We start from the raw sequence: 18,548 nt of genomic DNA, 5'->3' as shown, positions 1-18,548 counted from the left end.
GGAAAAAAAATTCCGGCCCTCGGCACCACAGAAGTTGGACAGCACTGTACTAACAGATTTCTAAAAGGCAATCCACTAACACAGTGCTGTCCAACTGGCGGCCCGCGACCCCCCTCTGTGTGGCCCCCCACCTGTCTGGCTGCTTTGATGGCTTACTCTTGTGTAAGCTCTAAGTGGTATCAGTACTGTGATTAACTGGCCCCCTGCATGGTTCTCACCTCAGATTCAGGCTGTAATCAGGCTGTATTGTTTAAATATGTAATCCCCTGTGTTGTTCACACCTTTTAATCTCTGCATTGTTCACCCCCTGCAGTGTTCACACCTCAGGCTCAGGCTGTAATCACCCCCATTGTTCCCCTGTTCACACCTCAGGAGCAGTAGAAACCTACAAATAATTCCTGCACACTACAAAAAGAACATATACTGAGGTGGTACTGCAATTAAAAAGTTTTTTAACCCTTTAAGTGCCATGGGACGTAGATTCTATGTCCAAGGTACTAAAGGACCAAAGTGCCATGGGACGTAGAATCTACGTCCAATGGCACTGTCGGGTTTACAAGCGCTGCGCTCGCTTTTAAAGCAGCGCAGCGCTTGTAAACCCCTCAGATCCCCCTAGGCAACGAGCAAACATAGACATACTCACCGATCCGGTCCCCCAGCGCCGGCGATCGGGTCCTCCAGCCAATGACAGCAGTGGGCACGCGTTGATGACGTGTCCACTGCTGTCCCTTTAAAAGTCGCCGCCTACTGTCGGCTCCCTCACTCCTGCTGTGCACATTGGACCGGATGGAGCTCCCCTGCTGCCTTCCTGCTGGATTTATCGCCCCTGATCGCCTCTGATCGCCTGCCTGACTTGGGTAAGCTGAACTACAACTCTCTACCACTGTTTATTTTGCTTATTTCTATCTCAACTGTCTAAAAAAATTTTTTTTTTTCCATTTTTTCTTCTATCTTTGTCATTATTACACTTTTGTACACATACACACTTATTTACAACTTTCCCAAGCACACACAGACACTTACACACACACTTACACTTTTTTTTTTTTTCTTTCTTTCTTTCTTTTCTTTTCTTTCTTTCTTTGCTTTCTTTGGCAGTCTTTTTTTTTTTACTAAAACTTTATTTCTGATCTTGCTCTATAATTATCTGATTTATTTGGTTGCATTTTAGTGTTTTTTTGGCATTTTCATAATTGATTTCTGTTTTTGAATTATTCTATTGCACTGTAACTTTTTTATTGCTATTGGGTGCTGAATTTGCAGTGACGTTGGTGGATCCAGGGCTCTGACCACCGATTTCATTGCAATTATTGTTCTTCTGTTGGTTTAGGTGGTTTTATTGGATTTTACTGATTTTATGGTGTTTTATCTTTGCATTGTTCTTTATTGTGTGTTTAGTGCCCCCAAAAAGGTTGCTTTTGCAGTGACATTGGTGGATCCAGGGCTCTTACCGATTTCATTGCAACTATTGTTCTTTGATTGCTTTTAGTGGTTTTATTCCATTTTAACTTCATTTGATTTCAGTTGTTCTAGAAAGGTCCAGAGGTGCTAAGATTGTTCTGGTAATTTCTATTGCCAAGGGTTAGGCTGATGCCACACATGGCGTAGGGCTGATTTTTTCAGCAAGTGGAAAAACGCTTGCCGAAAATTCAGCCCTACGCCTGCTACTTGTGCCTGCACCCGAATGAATGGGATACGCTCGGGTGCAGACACATGTAGCCGATATACGCATGAAAACGCGAGACTTTGCATTCTCACGCGTTTTCATGCGTATATCGGCTACATGTGCCTGCACCAGAGCGTATCCCATTCATTCAGGTGCAGGCAAAAAAAAAAGGGGTGCATAGAGTGCAGCCCCAATATTATGCATTTTCAGGTTTGGTGGCCATGTACTTATGTGCAACCAGACATAGGTATCGTTTTATTCAGGGGAACTTGCAGATTGATGGTTAGTAAGTTTTTGGTAGTTGCCATGGAGATTTTGGGGAGAAATCTAGTTTTTTTTATCTGGTTTTTCCTTGATTTCTGACCAAAATCTAGGGTTGTATCTGGTTTTTCCTTGATTTCTGACCAAAGCGCTGACTTCTGCAAGGGACTGCGGCCACAATTTTCCATGTAGAAAGAGGAGAGTGGCGTCTCTGAATAGCTGAAGGTGTGCACTTTTCAGAAATATATAGTTTGCGGGGGTTATTTCACAGGTATGGGGGTGTTTAGACTAAATAACTGCAGGTAGAGCACATAGAGCACAGCCCCCCCTTATGCATTGCCCCTGTTTGGGGGCATTTGGTGGCCACGTCTTTATGTGCACCCATACATATGGGGTATCGTTTTATTCAGGGGAACTTGCAGATTGAGGTTTAGTAAGTTTTTGGTAGTTGCCATGGAGATTTTGGGGAGAAATCTAGGTTTTTATCTGGTTTTTCCTTGATTTCTGACCAAAGCGCTGACTTCTGCAAGGGACTGCGGCCACAATTTTCCATGTAGAAAGAGGAGAGTGGCGTCTCTGAATAGCTGAAGGTGTGCACTTTTCAGAAATATATAGTTTGTGGGGGTTATTTCACAGGTATGGGGGTGTTTAGACTAAATAACTGCAGGTAGAGCACATAGAGCACAGCCCCCCCTTATGCATTGCCCCTGTTTGGGGGCATTTGGTGGCCACGTCTTTATGTGTACCCATACATATGGGGTATCGTTTTATTCAGGGGAACTTGCAGATTGAGGTTTTATTAAGTTTTTGGTAGTTGCCATGGAGATTTTGGGGAGAAATCTAGGTTTTTATCTGGTTTTTCCTTGATTTCTGACCAAAATCTAGGGTTGTATCTGGTTTTTCCTTGATTTCTGACCAAAGCGCTGACTTCTGCAAGGGACTGCGGCCACAATTTTCCATGTAGAAAGAGAAGAATGGTGTCTCTGAATAGCTGAAGGTGTGCACTTTTCGTAAAAATATAGATTGTGGGGGTTATCTCACAGGTAGGGGGGGTTAACACTGAAAAACTGCAGGTAGTGCACATAGAGCGCAGCCCCCAAAATTTCAACTGAAATTGCCCTTATGCATTGCCCCTGTTTTGGGGCATTTGGTGGCCACGTCTTTATGTGCACCCATACATATGGGGTATCGTTTTATTCAGGGGAACTTGCAGATTGAGGTTTTATTAAGTTTTTGGTAGTTGCCATGGAGATTTTGGGGAGAAATCTAGGTTTTTATCTGGTTTTTCCTTGATTTCTGACCAAAATCTAGGGTTGTATCTGGTTTTTCCTTGATTTCTGACCAAAGCGCTGACTTCTGCAAGGGACTGCGGCCACAATTTTCCATGTAGAAAGAGAAGAATGGTGTCTCTGAATAGCTGAAGGTGTGCACTTTTCGTAAATATATAGATTGTGGGGGTTATCTCACAGGTAGGGGGGGGTTATCACTGAAAAACTGCAGGTAGTGCACATAGAGCGCAGCCTCCAAAATTTCAACTGAAATTGCCCTTATGCATTGCCCCTGTTTTGGGGCATTTGGTGGCCACGTCTTTATGTGTACCCATACATATGGGGTATCGTTTTATTCAGGGGAACTTGCAGATTGATGGTTAGTAAGTTTTTGGTAGTTGCCATGGAGATTTTGGGTAGAAATCTAGGTTTGTATCTAGTTTTTCCTTAATTTCTGACCAAAGCGCTAACTTCTGCAAGGGACTGCGGCCACAATTTTCCATGTAGAAAGAGAAGAGTGGTGTCTCTGAATAGCTGAAGGTGTGCACTTTTCAGAAATATATAGTTTGTGGGGGTTATTTCACAGGTAGGGGGGGTTAACACTGAAAAACTGCAGGAAGTGCACATAGAGCGCAGCCCCCACATTTTTAGCTGTAATTGCCCTTGTGCATTGCCCCTGCTTTGGAGTGTTTGGTGCCCATGTCTTTATGTGCACCCATACATATGGGGTATCATTTTATTCAGGAGAAGTTTGTCTTTCAAATATGCCTTTGTTAGAAAATTTTTATGAGATTTTTTTTTTGTCAAATCCACATTTGATCATGCGTCCAAGTTTATGTTTTAGAAAAAAAAAAAAATGTCATAAAAAGTTCCAAATTTCACAATGCACTGACAAAAGGTATTTGGCTTTTGAGTGAAAACTACATTGCACCTAGAAACCTGAAGGTCTGTAGTTTCTAAAGATACCAAACATGAGGGGATATTTTAGATTTACATATAAGTTATGCTGCATTAACTGTTACAAGCGCTTTTCTGCTTTGTTCTGGTGTGATATTGTGCTAAGTATTGCTTTAGTTTGGGGGTTACTTCTGGACAGGAACTGTGGGGTACCACCACATATTTGGTATCGTTGGAATTGGGAGTATCAGGGCTTTTACAAACAATAAAAAAAAGTGAGTAAAATTAACTTTTCTAATGAAAAAAACCTCAAAATATACAGAAATTTTTCATAATTTTATTTTTTTTTTTTTACATATTTCACCCAAAATACACATCATATCTCCAGAAAAGTTATAAAATTTGGTATGTACGTCGAAGCCCAATTAGTGACGAAAAAAACGATATATAATTTCCCTAGTTTCGTGGAGGTTTTCCTACCAAAAAACATTGTTAAAGTGAATGAGTACAAAATGCTTAAAAAACGTCTGGCACTGGGGGGAACCGAAATGACGAATTCGGCTGGCACTTAAAGGGTTAATATATAGTTATTGTACAGACTGTAGGAGCAGTGCCAGCATTGTGTCACTGTAGGATGCCTGTGTGTGCCATACACACAGGCATCATAGGGCAAGCAGAGTATGGCACACACAGGCAGGGAAGGCAGAGTATGGCACACACAGGCAGAGTATGGCACACACAGGCCAAGTATGGCACAAATCAGCCAAAAATGGCAAACACAGTGAAAGTATGGCACACGCAGGCAGGGTAGGGAAGGCAGAGTATGGCACACACAGGCAGGGTAGGGCAGGCAGAGTATGGCACACACAGGCAGGGTAGGGCAGGCAGAGTATGGCACACACAGGCCAAGTATGGCACAAACCAGCCAAGAATGGCACACACAGTGAAAGTATGGCACACACAGGCAGGGTAGTGAAGGCAGAGTATGGCACACACAGGCAGGGTAGGGCAGGCAGAGTATGGCAGGTTTTTGCTGTACTACAACCATTAATATGGGTATGGTCATGTGATAACACGGGTGTGGTTTCAAGTGGGTGCGTTTTCAAAAAGGGGAGTGGTCAATACTGGCTTCCATTATCGGCCCTCCACCACGTACGTCGGAAAAATTCCGGCCCTCGGTACAACAGAAGTTGGACAGCACTGCACTAACAGATTTCATGTTTCACAAAAGGCAAATTGAATCAAAACGTAAACAAAACTTAAACTTAACTTATACCAGCCAAACCTTTAAACAATTTTCAACAACCAGACACCAGAAACTAGCATTATATTTTGGCTGAATCCATGCCTCTGGCTGAATTGACTCAGAATCCTTAAAATCATGTGACTTTTGCCAAATAAACATGGAAGTTGATAGCTATAGAATAATGGGAAAAGAGCCTCTTCATGTGGGCATAACGTCACGTTTGGTCACAGTTTATGCACAGTTTATGCACAAACTTAATAAATATAAATAATAAAAATATTTACTTATGAATTATCATTATGACACCTGGCTGCTGCTAAATACATAGATGCCATCTTTCTGCCACTAAAGACATTACCCCTTCAAGTGCCACCTCATATAGAATCTACGTTCTGTGGATTAAAGGACCAAAGTGCCATACATTGTGCTGCACTTCCGGGTTTGGGAACGAAGGAGCGGCTTTTTAAGCCGCTCCTTCACTCCCCAATCGTTTTCCAGGCCCTAGGCAACGAGCAGAAGCGGGAAACAAGTGGTCCCTGGGAGTGCGATTGGCCAGGGGCCCCAAAGGAAATGACAGGCACATGGCTACTACATGCTTGTCATTTCCAAGTCTCCTGCCTCCCCCCAGTGCCACCCACTCACCTGATCCGGCCATGAAGAGGATCCTCCAGTTCCTGGTTGCCCTCCAGCTCCTCCAGGACAATCTGCCTGCCTGGCAACCCCAGGTAAGTGTAAAAGAACACACACTTATTGCACTAACACACACACACACACACACATTATAGGGAGGGGGGGTTGGAGGGTTTTCACACATTCACAGCACTCACACTTACTTGTACGCATGTTTTTTTTTTTTGGCTGAAAAAATGTTTTATTGCCTTTGCAGGTATTGTTCTCGCTAACTGCCACTGTGCAATACGATTTGTATGTTATTTTGGTGCTTATATTACATTTTTGGTGCATTTTTAGCCATTTTATTGCTTTATAGTCATTTTATTGCATTTTCAGTTCTGCATAGGCGTTGTTCAGTTGATTTTGTCTGTAAATCTAATTTGGCCAAGCCAAAATACTCAAACTGTGAATTTATTGTGTTCCACTTTGTTCTTTTCTTGTTTTTGCCCATGAAAATTTTGTTTGCTATATATATCGATTAAGGTGCCTCATAGTTTGGTAAATCTTTGCATATTGGGCATCAAACTGTTCAGTAGGTCCCCCCCCCTATTTATGTTTAGAATGTTCTCTGTTGATACTTTACGAAATGTTGGATATATAATGGGGTAAAATGCAAGCTTTGTGTGCTAGTTTTCTGAAATTTCGTAAAAACCGTTATGTTTAGCATAACTTTGTATTTTGTTTTTTTGTACTTTTGTATTTTTGTGTCATCAGAATGTGTACTTTCTGAAAATATATGGTTTTCTAGGGTCTCCATACTGTTAGGGGGTCTTATGGCCTCTGTACCCCACATAGTTTGGTAAATCTTTCCATATTGGGCATCAATCTGTTCAATAGGCCCATGGCAAAAATAGAATGTATTATGTTGACATGTTATATAATATGGGTTGTATATTGTAATAACTGCTCTATATTTATTAAATTTGTGTAAGTTCTATGGTCAACAGATACCACACACAAGGGTGATATTTAAAGTATATGTAATGTGTGGAAATAATGTTACAGAAAAATACATACAAATTATAACAATTAAGCCAGTCAGATATATCATCGACAGCCTACCAAAACCATAAATGCAAAGTATATGAATGTATTAATCTGAGGTCTAAAAAGTGTATTATGTGGATAAATGTGTATGTCTTAGCTGTGTGTGTGAGTGTCTCTGTGTGTCTGTGTGGGATGTGTGCTTGTGTTTCAGACTCTTCTTTGTTCTTAAATATATACCCCCTCAATGGGATACACTTCCCCCACCCTTATACATAGGCCATTCCATAGGTTGCTTAGGGACATTGCTGATGTAAGGAACAAAGGACTATATAAATTTATGTGTCAGTCAATATGTGTATGGCTAAGACAGGAGTGCATACATGACCACAGCTATTAACTCCTTCAAGCCCACTGTATCACCAATTTCCAAACCTTAATATTTTACAAATTCCCCCTTTGCACCCTTGCTTTGCCAACAACATTTCATTCATATGCAACATAAATATTAAGGAAGTCATTCTTTGCCACTTGTCAAATGTCCATAGTACATATACCATAACCTTTTAATAACATGTAATGAGATGGTAAGCAGTGATAGCTCATGAGAACTAACCTAGTTGTTTGCTAGGACTACTTTACTTAAACATTGTTGCTTTCTTCAACATCTAGCCATAGACTCCTGGTCTAAGTTTAAAAATCTTCCATTAAAACCTTTACTCATAAAGCTGCGTTTGATTGCAGTTGACAGTGAATTCTTTACCACACCTTTCAAGGTCTCGCTGTGAATAGCGTATCAGCAAACATCAAATATGGTGATTAAGAGCAGAGTCCTCCATTCTGGAAATAACTTTCACCAAGTTACAGTCCCATTTCTTGTTGATTTCTTTATACAATATTTGGTGAACACTCTTCCAGTGAATGGTGCAAGGCATGTTTCCGATAGCTTGAGTAACTTCCATGCAATGGCAGCCTGCAGCTCCTAGGTCCTGTAGGGTTCAACTGTAAGCTGTAACTTTTATCTTTGATCAGACAATCACACTTTTGCTTTTTTGCAATAATCTTGAAACAGACCTGGCTTCTTTGGAAACCCCGAGCCATAACTCAGTCCATAGATCAAAAGATGGTGTGGCTTGAATAAATCATATCAACACAGTTTTTAGCAGGTTTAAAAAACAACAACAGTCTGTTAAAACTGTAGCAGGCAAAGTCAGAATCAGGAGAAATAAAACCTATTGTTCACTTTGTGAACAGTTCTTACATTTCAGAATAAAAGTCATTCCTCGGGTAACCCTTATAAGTATTGTTCTGTAATGTTGATTCTTCTTAGGTCACAGTCTGTATTGCATATTTACTTTACTCCTGAAACCTGCACTTCTCTTTACAGAGTGGTGTTCCTCTTCTTTTGTTTTGCTGCTATTATCCAGTATGGCCTATAACTAGTGTTATACTAAAATCTTATTCTATCACTGTATTACCATGTCATTGTCATGAATATGATGTTACATATTCATATAGTCACCTCATTAAAATTCAGATGATATAGCCTTACAGCAAAGTAAAAACAGGGGAATAGTTCTTAGGAACATGTTAAAAAAACAAAGAATATTTAAAATTCAATATAATGACAAAAATTTAAAGCAAGTGTAAGTTGTGCCTTTTCCTTCCAATTGAATAACAAAAAAACATTGAAGGCACACCCATACAATCAAAATTGTGTCCATGTGATTAAATAATCATAAAATCACAACATATCAATGATTTCCATTTCCAGATTTAACTAAAATTTATAACTAACCATTAAGTACCAGTATAAAATATCTGCATACATTTAACAAAAACATTTTCAATACATGTATATTTAGTTATCCATATTTAAGATAATTCCTCCAAGTTCTGTTCATCTATCCCACAAAATCATAGCATAAATGTTTCCATACTCCATTAATCAATATCCATGACAATATAAAAAATTCATTTGTAGAAATTCTTCATATTCCTAAATTATCTTCCCATGTGGGAACCAGACTTTCATATTTATAGGAAAAATCTTGCTGGATCCAATTTCCCTAAACGCTATAACATTACTGGGTTTGGGTTACAATCAAAGTTCTTTGTTCTTTTAAACTCATAATTTTTATCTTTCTGTGTCTTGAAGTCTTCTTTATCTTGCTTGGAGCAGAACTATAACATATATGTTATATTCATGTAAAGCAGCATGTATGTATTAGATGTCTATTAGCATGTGAAAAGAACCATATGTCAGATTTTCCTAAAATACATAAGCATTAATATTCCTTTGTGCCTAAAGGTCAAACTAATACTGACCTTCCCATAAAACCAACAAGGATCGTCTGAGAACTTTGGAAAACCTCATATCTCATCATCTCCTAGACAACCAAATCATTAATTTTACTGCCCATTGTACTGCTCCCTCTCCAACCCCCAAAAGCTGTCATTTAAAATAAAGACTGTGACATAAATTAGACACACCCATGCTATATGAGCTGTATGATTATAACAAAACCTTATTCCTAGGGGCAGTCGCATACCTTAAATCATGCCTAGCTGCATAAATTAAAATGAGATTCTTCTTTCAATATTAAACCAAAATGGAGGAAAAAGAAATATCCTACATCATTGGGTAATGTTTCTATTATGCTGCCCAAATGTACCCCAAGGATTAAATATATATTTAGTTATAGATTCAGTACACATACGGTTAGTAGCCATTAATGTTAAACCCTGAAAAGTTCAAGACCTTGATGGACATTGTTTTGTATGTCCTTACTTATACAAAGATCAAACAATTATTAATTAGACAAACAAACAAGCAAACTGAAACAACATATATATATACAGTACAGCTGTTAATCTTGCAAGTGAAAATAATGGATCCATAATCAATCTTCAAAATTTTTAAACATATACATCTTATAATACATCTTTGACAATTTTAAACTTTATCACAAAACTGGCCAGGTCATGTGATAATCCAAACTATCAAAGGTCCATAAGATGTATATGGAGTACTCTTTCAACGTATTCATAATTTGAATAGTTTAGTTTGTAGTTATCCTGTATGATTTCTATTTTTATAAATGCCAATTCATTAACCTGCGCAGTATTTGAATAAGTGTACCTTAAGATTTTGATTTCAAATCTCTGACCAACATAGCAAACTGGTTAGGCTTTGTCTACATCATTATCATGCAAACATGCTTCTGTTAGTCACTGTTAACAAACACATATAAGAGACATGTGAGACAAAGGGTTGCAAGAGACAAACCTTTCTTAAACAAAATCCTCACAGCATGCATTCTCTACTCATGCACTGCAAGAAAATATCCCAGTATATTCTATGTATCCATGGTCTTCCTTAATGGATTAAGAACCCATCTCCTAAAAAGATCATAAACAGTTTAATACACATTTCATGATTAACAAATAAAGTTGTTACTGGAGCCCTTTCTTTTTACTAAGACCATAGTATTCTATAACCAGTGAGAAAGTTCATCTGGTTTACCCTTCAATATCTAATAGCACATCAATCAGTTACTACTCTTGGCCTTTGTTCTCCTAACCTGAATATCAGAGGATACTGTAGATCTATTGTTACTATGCATTATATCTTATGTGTCCAATTTTAAAGTATTTTCTGTCAAATATCAGTCAAATAAAACCTTAATGGTGTTTCACAAAAGCAAATATATTAGAATGTGTTCACTCTCTCTCTCTTCTGTACTTATTCAAAAAAGGTAAGTAAAGTAATTGCATTATAGGCAAATGTGCCCTCAATATCCTTTAATAATAATTTCCCTCATTTCATTAAGCAATCTACATGGAAATACAATGCAGCATTCAGAAAATAATATCTGTTTATCTGCCCAAACTTTCATACTGTAGAAGTATGCTCATTACATTAATAAAATGTTCTGGTTGAGTATCTCTACCAGTAACTCACTGATGTAACCTGAGCATTACCAGTGTGCCTGATTGTATTTATGTATAATTTAGAGAGGACAAACCAAATCAAAATCTATACCTTTGTGAGACCTGTCCTGCACCAACCTCTGTAGATATAACTTTTAGATATTTTGATCAGTGGAAGCAAACCATTCTCTCCTTTCTAGTGAACTACTGACTTTATGAGACATATCAAACAAGAAAACAGTTATGATATTTATCATTCCATTGCCAAAATAACTTTCCAACAATGCTAACATGGCATTTGCTGATAAGGGGGTTAATATTTGCAGAAATTCTGCAGTATAAATCAATTAATACACTATAAGTTTTCCTGATCCTGCTGTTCAGTGAAATACCCTCACATTCACAACAGTCACTAACATTTTGAAATTACTGCACATTTCCATGTAAACATTACTTTATTTTAAATGATTCCCAATCATATACATTTACATACAGTACACTAAACAAAACTTAAGTGAATAAGTACCAACATCTCCCTGTTAACTCTGTTCTGTTATTGTTCCCTTCTTCCTCAACAAAGAGAAACTCCTTTTGTCTTCAGTCCTTTGTCTTTTGTAAAGGCAGACAGGCCTATTCATGAGACATAGGGGGTCGAACAACTTGCTCCTCTGCGCTTTAGGTTTTGCTACTTTCGTAACATTACAAACCTGAGCTTGTTCATGAGTGTTTACAGAATTTTTATCAAACTTAAATCCCTTCCTCTTAATTAATTTTCTCAATTTAAAACATTTCCTCCTGAAATGCCCTAATTTGTGGCAAAAATAACAAGTAGTATATTTCTGCAGCTTGGTATCTGCTTCTTTTGACTGACAGATTTCTCTGATCATGTATTTATTTGAGGGGTCTGAGTGCCATAGTACAAGCTGTCTCCTGTACTGATCTATATAAGAGGCTGCTTCTGTAAGTGTGTTACACATTGAAGCATTGACCATAGGTCCTGTATCTAAGTACTGAAACTTCTTTACAAAAGCTTGTACCATCTCCTGGGGAACATGATCTTCTCTGATACCCATAATAAGTCTATAGGTTTGCTCAAATATAACCATAAATGCAAAGGGGTCATCATCTATAGAGGTGTTGAGATCATTAAGCACCTCTAGATCAAGTACATTCTCCCCATTAATTATGTAATTGAGCTGCAAAAGCCTATCCTTTCTTGTGCCATGTATTACATTGCCATCCATATCAGTGCCGGGAGCACTCACAGGGGATGATAACCTCTGGCAAATACGTGCTGGCACCCACAGTTTAAACACTTTATTCTTTTGCTCCTCACTCAACTCATATTGTTCTATGTGGGACTCAAAGAAATCAGAAATCATTAAGACATTTAATTTTGGGTTAAACTGTGGAATATTTTCCACAATCCTGAACAGCTGTTTATTGATTTTTAATTGCAATTTTGCCCTGTCATAATCTAATGCTGGATCATTAAGATTTGGAACAAACATGGATCTCTGTTCCTTTGTGATCACAGAAACCTGATTATTATGTTGCAAAATTGATTCCATTTCTGACAGTCTAACTTCATGCTTAGCTATCTCTTTAGCCAGACAGTCAGCACTAACCCTGTCACGTTCTATTCTTTCCTCATCCAGAGTAGTAATCTGTCCTGCATCACTTTCCTTTCTATTTGAGCATATTAACATATTAAATGTTTTTACCATTAACATAACATTGTTAATCCTATGCTTCATCTTGGAAAATGATATTCCTTCCTCTAACTTTAAATTTGCCCCCACACACTGACCATACAGATCTGACCATATCTCTGCCTCAGACATAATTCTATGAGGGATTTTAAACTCAAATTTGCTTTTCCTAGCCAAATCATCAAGAAAATCCATACTCACCGGAAAGCAGAATGTTTCTCACTGCGCCCGCAATTATGTCAAAGCCTATAATACTTACACAAGCGACTTCTAGGTTCTTTTACTCATATAGACATCTGGGAGCTTCAGTTCAACTACACCCTCCTGTCCCCCTTTGAAGCTGACAGTGTGTGTATATGTGTAGTGTCCAGGTCTATAAATCTGGGTGGACTCGCCAACTGTAATAACTGCTCTATATTTATTAAATTTGTGTAAGTTCTATGGTCAACAGATACCACACACAAGGGTGATATTTAAAGTATATGTAATGTGTGGAAATAATGTTACAGAAAAATACATACAAATTATAACAATTAAGCCAGTCAGATATATCATCGACAGCCTACCAAAACCATAAATGCAAAGTATATGAATGTATTAATCTGAGGTCTAAAAAGTGTATTATGTGGATAAATGTGTATGTCTTAGCTGTGTGTGTGAGTGTCTCTGTGTGTCTGTGTGGGATGTGTGCTTGTGTTTCAGACTCTTCTTTGTTCTTAAATATATACCCCCTCAATGGGATACACTTCCCCCACCCTTATACATAGGCCATTCCATAGGTTGCTTAGGGACATTGCTGATGTAAGGAACAAAGGACTATATAAATTTATGTGTCAGTCAATATGTGTATGGCTAAGACAGGAGTGCATACATGACCACAGCTATTAACTCCTTCAAGCCCACTGTATCACCAATTTCCAAACCTTAATATTTTACATATATAGTTGGGTAAATTGCAAGCTTTGTGATGATTTTTAGAAATTTTGTAAAAACTGCTATGTTAAGCATAGCTTTGTAGTTTGGTAGTTTGCAGTAGAATGTATTTACCCGGTTTGTTTTTTCAGAATGTGTTCCTTTAGAAAATATATGGTTTTCTAGGGTCTTCGTACTGTTAGGGGGTCTAATGGCACTTACTACACATACGGGGTACTGTGTTACATAGTTACATACATAGGGTTGAAAAAAGACCAGTGTCCATCAAGTTCAACCCATCCAAGTAAAACCAGCACACCTAACCCACACCTACCAATCTATACACTCACATACATAAACTATAAATACAACCACTAGTACTAACTGTAGATATTAGTATCACAATAGCCTTGGATATTCTGATTGATCAAGAACTCATCCAGGCCCCTCTTAAAGGCATTAACAGAACCTGCCATTACCACATCACTTGGAAGGGCATTCCACAACCTCACTGCCCTCACCGTGAAAAACCACCTACGCTGCTTCAAATGGAAGCTCCATTCCTCTAATCTAAAGGGGTGACCTCTGGTGCGTTGATTGTGGGCAGAGCTTCAGATGGTAAAATTTACAATGGGCATCAAAATGTTCAGTGGACCCTTGGTAAATTAACAAATTAATGCTGATTCACCTCTTGTTTTTTTGCACCAATTTAGGCTTCATTTTCCAATTAAGCTATACATTTTCCAATTAAACTATCGCACAAACGCAATGCTTTTACTAGACATGAAGTATGAATTTTCTAATGCCCCCATTGTTGAGAGAGAAAAAAAATCAATGGAAGCATATTAAGTGTAAAATTAAACTTGTTTTAAATGGCTCTAAGTTATGGTATGGTTTGCTCATCAGTAATAAAAAGATGCAGGTTAAGAATGTGGCTTCATTAAACATGGAAATAATTTGGTTATAAGGGACTCAGAAGAGGCAAATATGCCTAATCATTTTTTTTCAGCGTATAAAATGGAAGAGATGGCGTTTAAAGTCTAAATATGTAGGAGTACAGATGTTTTTGTTTCTTTACACTTACTCTTGGCTCTGACTCCTAAAACAACGAAGCAGGAGTAATTTCTTATTTAATCAATTGGCTTCTGTTATATTTTTTTAAGGATTCAAGACCAGCTCTACAAAGAAAATGAGGCAGGTTTATTACTGTTAATTTTTAATGAATGTATTATGAACAAATTTCTCTTAGAAAAATATTTACTAAAGGGTTCCTTTACTCAGCATACAATACAAATACTCTGAATAAACTAATTTTCCTAGTGTGCTTTTTACATTTTGATGTAACAGAATTTGTTTACATTCTCAACAACTGCTTCATTGTAAATACAAGGCTAGACAAATTATACCTAAAATGTATGTGACCATGCTGGTTTTAGTACATTTTATTCTCTCTTTAGAGCTGTTAAAGTTTCTCATTAGTATTTTACTAACTGATAACTTTTCCTTGCTTTAGGGTAGAAAATGCCTGTGCTAAGCTTGTTCAGGCGGCCCAGATGCTGCATGCTGATCCATACTCCGTACCAGCCCGTGATTACCTTATTGATGGGTCTAGAGGAATCTTGTCTGGCACTTCAGATCTTCTCCTAACATTTGATGAAGCTGAGGCAAGTGACATAACCACATACAACTTAGTAAACATATTCTGCATTTTGTCATATAAGGTGTATTCATTTTTCCCCATCCCTCAAAACGATATGGTACCTATGCTGGTTACTTTCAAGTGCAGAATATTTGAACCATTGGCCCTGGCCTGTTCTTTAAATATGGACCCCACTGCCAACTACCCTTCCAGTTTTGCAAACTCTATCTAAAGGATGCATGACAAAAAGATAAAAAGTAAACTTTCTGCAGAGCCAGCATATCACTGGGTGAAGATGCAGAGACAAAGGGCTAATCAGTAAGCGCAGTACACTAAAGTACAATTTTGGCCATGCCCCCTTGCAGTTTTTAGTGCACCCCTGAAAGTTATAAAAGCTTACCTAATACCCAGGGCCATTGCTCCTTTTAGCAGAAAATGGCACCTGGGGTATTTCAGTAGAAGCTCTTTGACAAGCTCTTCCTCTTCTTCTGTCTTTTCTTTGGGCACGCACAGTAGAGTGAAAAAAACATCTTGTGATTGTGCTTGCTGTAAGATTATTAAAATAGCCAAAGTTCTGCAATATAGGGGGGCAAATACACTGCTCAAAAAAATAAAGGGAACACAAACACACAAAGACATCCTAGAACAGAATGAATGAAATATTCTCATTAAATACTTCGTTCTTTACATAGTTGAATGTGCTGACAACAAAATCACAAAAAAATTATCAATGGAAATCAAAATTTCAAAACCCATGGAGGTCTGGATTTGGAGTCACACTCAAAATTAAAGTGGAAAAAACACTACAGGCTGATCCAACTTTTATGTAATGTCCTTAAAACAAGTCAAAATGAGGCTCAGTAGTGTGTGTGGCCTTCAGGTGCCTGTATGACCTCCCTACAATGCCTGGGCATGCTCCTGATGAGGTGGCAGATGGTCTCCTGAGGGATCTCCTCCCAGACCTGGACTAAAGCATCCACCAACTCCTGGACAGTCTGGTGCAATGTGGCGTTGGTGGATGGAGCAAGACATAACGTCCCAGATGTGCTCAATTGGATTCAGGTCTGGGGAACGCGCAGGCCAGTCCATAGCATCAATGCCTTAGTCTTGCGGGAACTGCTGACACACTCCAGCCACATGAGGTCTAGCATTGTCTGCATTAGGAGGAACCCAGGGCCAACTGCACCAGCAAATGGTCTCACTAGGGGTCTGAGGATCTCATCTCGGTACCTAATGGCAGTCAGGCTACCTCTGGCGAGCACATCCCTCACCATTACTGACCCACTGCCAAACCGGTCATGCTGGAGGATGTTGCAGGCAGCAGAACGTTCTCCACGGCATCTCCAGACTCTGTCATGTCTGTCACATGTGCTCAGTGTGAACCTGCTTTCATCTGTGAAGAGCACAGGGCGCCAATGGCGAATTTGCCAATCTTGGTGTTCTCTGCCAAATGCCAAACGTCCTGCACGGTGTTAGGCTGTAAGCACAACGCCCACCTGTGGACGTCTGGCCCTCCTACCACCCTCATGGAGTCTGTTTCTGACCGTTTGAGCAGACACATGCACATTTGTGGCCCGCTGGAGGTCATTTTGCAGGGCTCTGGCAGTGCTCCTCCTGTTCCTCCTTGCACAAAGGCGGAGGTAGCGGTCCTGCTGCTGGGTTGTTGCCCTCCTACAACCTCCTCCATGTCTCCTGATGTACTGGCCTGTCTCCTGGTAGTGCCTCCATGCTCTGGACACTATGCTGACAGACACAGCAAACCTTCTTGCCACAGCTCGCATTGATGTGCCATCGTGGATGAGCTTTCAAAAGTGACCAAAACATCAGCCAGAAAGCATAGGAACTGAGAAGTGGTCTGTGGTCACTGTTGTTCCATTTGCACAACAGTCAGTGTTGCTACCTAAGTGGACAGTTTGATTTCACAGAAGTGTGATTGACTTGGCGTTACATTGTATTGTTGAAGTGTTCCTTTTATTTTTTTGAGCAGTGTAGATCACCAAACAATAAATGTAAAAATGATTTTTTTATTGATTGGAAAAATATTTACATAAGCATAAAGTAAAGTAGAAGAAAGATATGACACAAAAAACTACAATAAACACAAGACATACAAAACAAATATGCTAAATAATAATGCCCCACATCACACCTTCTGAACACTCTATTAAACCTTTTAACTCTCGAGCAGTGCCGTCCAACTGGCAGCCCGTGGGCCGCATCCGCCCCACGGCCTCCCTCTGTGTGGCCCCCCACCTGTCTGGCTGCTGAGACTGCTTACCTCTGTGTAAACTTTAAATGGTATCAGTACTGGGATTAACTGGCCCCCTGCATTGTTCACATCTCAGATTCAGGCTTTAAAACCCTGTATTGTTCAAACATGTAATCCCCTGTACTGTTTACACTTTTAATCTTTGCATTGTTCATCCCCTGCCTTGTTCACACCTCAGGCTCAGACTGTAAGCACCCACATTATTCACTTGTTCACATCTCAGACAAGTGTGTTGGAGTAGTACCAACACTGTGTTCATGTATGGCACACAGGCAGCATAGGACAGGCAGAGCGAGGCGCACACACACAGGCAGAGTGGAGCAGGCAGAGTGAGGCACACACAGGAGACACAGGCAGGGTAGAGCAGGCAGAGTATGACACACAAAGGCAGCATAGGGCAGGCAGAGTATGGAGCGCACACACAGGCAGCGTAGGGCAGGCAGAGTGTGGCACACACAGGCAGGGTAGGGCAGGCAGAGTGTGGCACACATAGGCAGCGTAGGGCAGGCAGAGCACTGCCTGTGTGTGCCATACTCTGCATGCCGTATGCTACCTGTGGGAGGTTAACCTGCCAGGGGTTTGTTCTGGGAGTTTGTTAGCAGTTGGAATTGGTCATTATATGGTCCCTAAGGTGTGTCATTATGTACTGGAGGTTGCTGTGCTCTCCACAGGGGAAGAGGAGGCATATGAATTTAAAGAATAAGTAAACCTTTTTTTTTCTATGAGTAAAATTACTCTAAACAGTCTCCAGAATTACCTACCTTTGTCCCAGCATTCTCTCTGACCTGGTTCCTCAGTTAGTAGTTGATCGTTTTTCTTTGCTTCCTTGTGCAGAGTGAAGCCCCACCCCCACTTCCTGTTCAGGTCTCTCATAAAAAAAAAAAAAAAACGGTCTAATGCACAGACTGGCTCCTGCTGCCTCCAGGCATGCGCAGAATTGAATTGAATTGAAGAGAGAACTAGTCTGACATCAGTAGTAGGAAAGTACTGAAAGTTTGTCCCAGCATGGTTTTATGCGTAACCGATCTTGGCAGACTAATTTAGCTGCCATGTATGAGGAGGTGAGCAAGAACCTCAATGCTGGAATGG

At 39.5% G+C, this 18,548-nt stretch overlaps 1 protein-coding gene across 5 annotated transcripts in view; it reads left to right on the top strand.

Annotated features, from left to right (window-relative positions):
* vcl (vinculin) overlaps positions 1–18,548 on the top strand; it is a 117,043-nt gene that overhangs the window by 29,402 nt on the left and 69,093 nt on the right. For all 5 annotated transcript variants that reach the window (XM_031904678.1, XM_031904675.1, XM_031904676.1 and 2 more), the window contains one exon: positions 15,065–15,215. In XM_031904678.1, the coding sequence (XP_031760538.1) occupies positions 15,065–15,215 (151 nt within the window). The remainder of the gene's footprint in view (positions 1–15,064; positions 15,216–18,548) is intronic.

This window comes from Xenopus tropicalis, chromosome 7 (assembly GCF_000004195.4).
Source record: "Xenopus tropicalis strain Nigerian chromosome 7, UCB_Xtro_10.0, whole genome shotgun sequence".
In the NCBI taxonomy this organism is placed as follows: Eukaryota; Metazoa; Chordata; class Amphibia; order Anura; family Pipidae; genus Xenopus; species Xenopus tropicalis.
Note: the sequence above shows the minus strand (reverse complement) of the source record. Positions and strands in the feature narration are given on the sequence as shown.